We start from the raw sequence: 3,206 nt of genomic DNA, 5'->3' as shown, positions 1-3,206 counted from the left end.
TCAGGCTCATGACCCACATCCCAGCGAGAGACAATACCCTCAGGCTCGTGACCCAAATCCCAGCAAGAGACAATACCCTCAGGCTCATGACCCAAATCCCAGCGAGAGGCAGTACGTGCCTTGCTCTTACGCTGTTGAGTTTGTGACAGTCTGCCTTTCTTCCTTATCTAGAATGCCGAGCTGTTAGTGCGAGTCAAGCACCTGGAAACGTGTGAATGCAGAAAGTCCATGTGCTCATGGCAGGGGCGAGAGTATGAAGAGGGTCAGTCATGGGAGCAGGATCGCTGTAGCACCTGTACCTGCACTAAAGGCGAGGTACATTGTTCCAGGCGGGATGACAGTGCAGTCTGTCAGGGTGAGTACTGCACACTGCTCTGGGATGAAAGGAGGAACAAGTACATTGAACACACATTGTCTTCCAGTGAATGGTGTTCATTAACATTGCAGTGTTATGACTGATGAAGGAATGTGCTGATAACCAGCCCCACTGCTCCTCAAAGCATCCCATTTGTGACAGTGTTTTGATTCAAACACCAGAATAACCAAGTTGTTTCCCTTTTTTGCTGCTATCCAGAATGAAAGAGATTTTCACCAGATTCATTTAATAAACTCAAAGATAATTTGATTCTTACATGAAAAATGTTCTTTAAACAAGTGGAAAAATTGTTTGACAAGTTATGTATATTCTAGAATTAAACTTAATCCCAAATGAATACCTTCACACAACCATCGTGATAATATATCTATTTTTGTTTTGCAACTTAATAGTCTCCTCAACTTTCTTGGTTAACCATGGTTGGTTTATCCCTCTCTTAGAATCTTTCCTCCTTACTAGACTAGATTTTTGCTGAGAGTCAAGAATTACCCCTTTAAACATTTGCCACTGCTTGCTTACTGTCATTCCTGCTAATCTACCCACTCAATTCATACCTACCCAGTTCACTTTAGCTAGCTCTGTCCTCATATCATTGTAATTCCCTTTATTTAAGTTAAACTCAGTTGTTTCCAACCTAAGTTTCTCATTCCAAAACTGAATGTTAAATTTATTATATTATGATCACTGTTTCCTCAGAGGTCATTTATTAATCCTGTCTTGTTACCTATTGCCAGATTCAGGATAGTGTGTTCCCTGGTTGGCTGTATGATAATTTGATTTAGGAGACTATCCCTAATGTACACTATGAGTTTGTTGTCATGGCTACCCTTTCCAATTTGATTGACCCAATCAATATGAAGATTAAAGTCACCCATAATTAGTGTTTTTTTTTTTACGTTCTCCTATTATTTGCTGATTAATACCCGTTTCTACAGTGTGGCTACTGTTGGGGGTCTATACATTATTCCTACCAATGTCTTCTTTCCCTTGTCATTTTTTACCTGCACCCAAATAGATTCTACATCATCCGAATCCAGATCGTATCTCTCAACTGTCCTTATTTCAGCTCTTATTAACGGTGTTACCCAACCACAATTTCCAACCCTCCTGTCTCTTTAAAAGATCAAATATCACTAAATATTAGGTTCTCAGTTTTGACCTCCTCTTAACCATGTTTCTGTAATGGCTGTGAGATCATATTCATTTATCTCGATTTGCACCATTAGCTTTCTACCTTATTCTGAAAGTTTTGTGCATTAAGATACAAAGCCTTTAAGTTTGTTCTATTATTGACTTTCCCTACACTTTTATGATTCCTTGGTACGATATGACATTCATACATTCTGCACCTTCCCTTTATTTTCTGGTAACAATCAGTCCCACCGCTAACCTGCAGCCTACCTTCTCTTTTACCTTTGATTTTCTAATTTTCCATGCAACTGAACCTATCTCCCAACTGTATAGTTTAAAGCCCCAGCTACAGCTGTAATTCTGCAATTTACCAGGACTTTAGTCCCAGTAAAAATCTGGTGGAGCCAGTCCCATCAGAATAGCTCTGTCATTCCCCAATATTCCATGAATTCAAACCCAGTTCTCTCACACCAATCTTTGAGCCACACGTTTACCCCTTTAATCTTGTTGACCTTGTGTCAATTTGCATGTGGGTCAGGTAGTAAGCTAGAGATCATTACCTATATGGTTCTACTTTTAAATTTAGCCCCTAGCTGCTCATATTCTGTCAGCAGAACCTCTTTCCTTTTTCTACTTATATCATTGGTATCTACATGGACCACGACAACTGGATCTTTCCCCTCCCACTCCAAGTTCCTCTGCAGCCCAGATGAGATATCCTGAACCCCGGGCACCAGGCAGGCAACACAGCCTTAGGGACTCTGAATCGTGGCCACAGAGAACAGTGTCTATTCTGATCATACCATCTCCATTTTATACCTACATTCCTCTTTTCTACCCTTCTTGAATGGTTCCCTGTACCATAGTGCTATGGTCAGTTTGCTCATCCTCCCCAGCTACACTCTTGTCCACACAGGGAGGAAGAATCTCAAACCTGTTAGACAAGCTCAAGGGCTGAGGCTCCTTCAGCACTACCTCTTGGACCCCTCTCCCTGCCTCGCTGATAGTCACACCCTCCTGTCCCTCACCACTGACCGAATTGAAGGTAGTTAATCCAAGGGGTGTGACTGCCTCCTGAAACCCAGCTTCCTGGTAATTCTCCCCCTCCCTGATGTATCGCAATGTTCGAAGCTCAGACTCCAGTTCATCAACTCTGAACCGGAGTTCCTCAAGCAACCAACACTTCCTATAGATGTGTCATTATGAACTGCAATGGGATTCACCAGCTCCCACATCATGCAAGTACAACACATAATCAAACATTTTACAGTTTCAAGGAACTTTATTCTACTTGTTGCTTCTCTATGTTTTGTATTATAGGGCGAAGAGGATCATACATAATAATCCCAGTATTGTCTAAGTAATGTTTGCTACAAGTTTACTCATAACACTGTACTTCTAATTCACTACCTCAAGAAATAAAATCATTTGAACAATAACTATCAGCTGTGGCTCACTGGTAGCAAATCCAATCAAAGTTATGGTCTCAAGTCTCACTCCATAGACCTGAGACCATGATGTAGACCGAATGACACTGCAATGCTATCGAAGGAGCTGTGTTGTCAATTGGTAGAGTACTGAGGGAGTGCAGGATTGGCAGAGGGGCGGTACTGAGGGAGTGCAGGATTGGCAGAGGGGCAGTACTGAGGGATTGCAGGATTGGCAGAGGAGCGGCACTGAGGGAGTGCAGTATTGGCAG

At 42.0% G+C, this 3,206-nt stretch overlaps 1 protein-coding gene across 1 annotated transcript in view; it reads left to right on the top strand.

Annotated features, from left to right (window-relative positions):
* Positions 1–171: 171 nt before the first annotated feature.
* Positions 172–3,206, top strand: part of LOC125482207 — a gene marked incomplete at both ends in the record, with an annotated part of 7,534 nt that continues 4,499 nt past the window's right edge. Inside the window, one exon of the mRNA XM_048594223.1 lies at positions 172–355. Within this exon, the coding sequence (XP_048450180.1) occupies positions 172–355 (184 nt within the window). The remainder of the gene's footprint in view (positions 356–3,206) is intronic.

Source organism: Rhincodon typus, unplaced genomic scaffold, assembly GCF_021869965.1.
Source record: "Rhincodon typus isolate 14 unplaced genomic scaffold, sRhiTyp1.1 hic_rhity00007131, whole genome shotgun sequence".
In the NCBI taxonomy this organism is placed as follows: domain Eukaryota; kingdom Metazoa; phylum Chordata; class Chondrichthyes; order Orectolobiformes; family Rhincodontidae; genus Rhincodon; species Rhincodon typus.
Note: the sequence above shows the minus strand (reverse complement) of the source record. Positions and strands in the feature narration are given on the sequence as shown.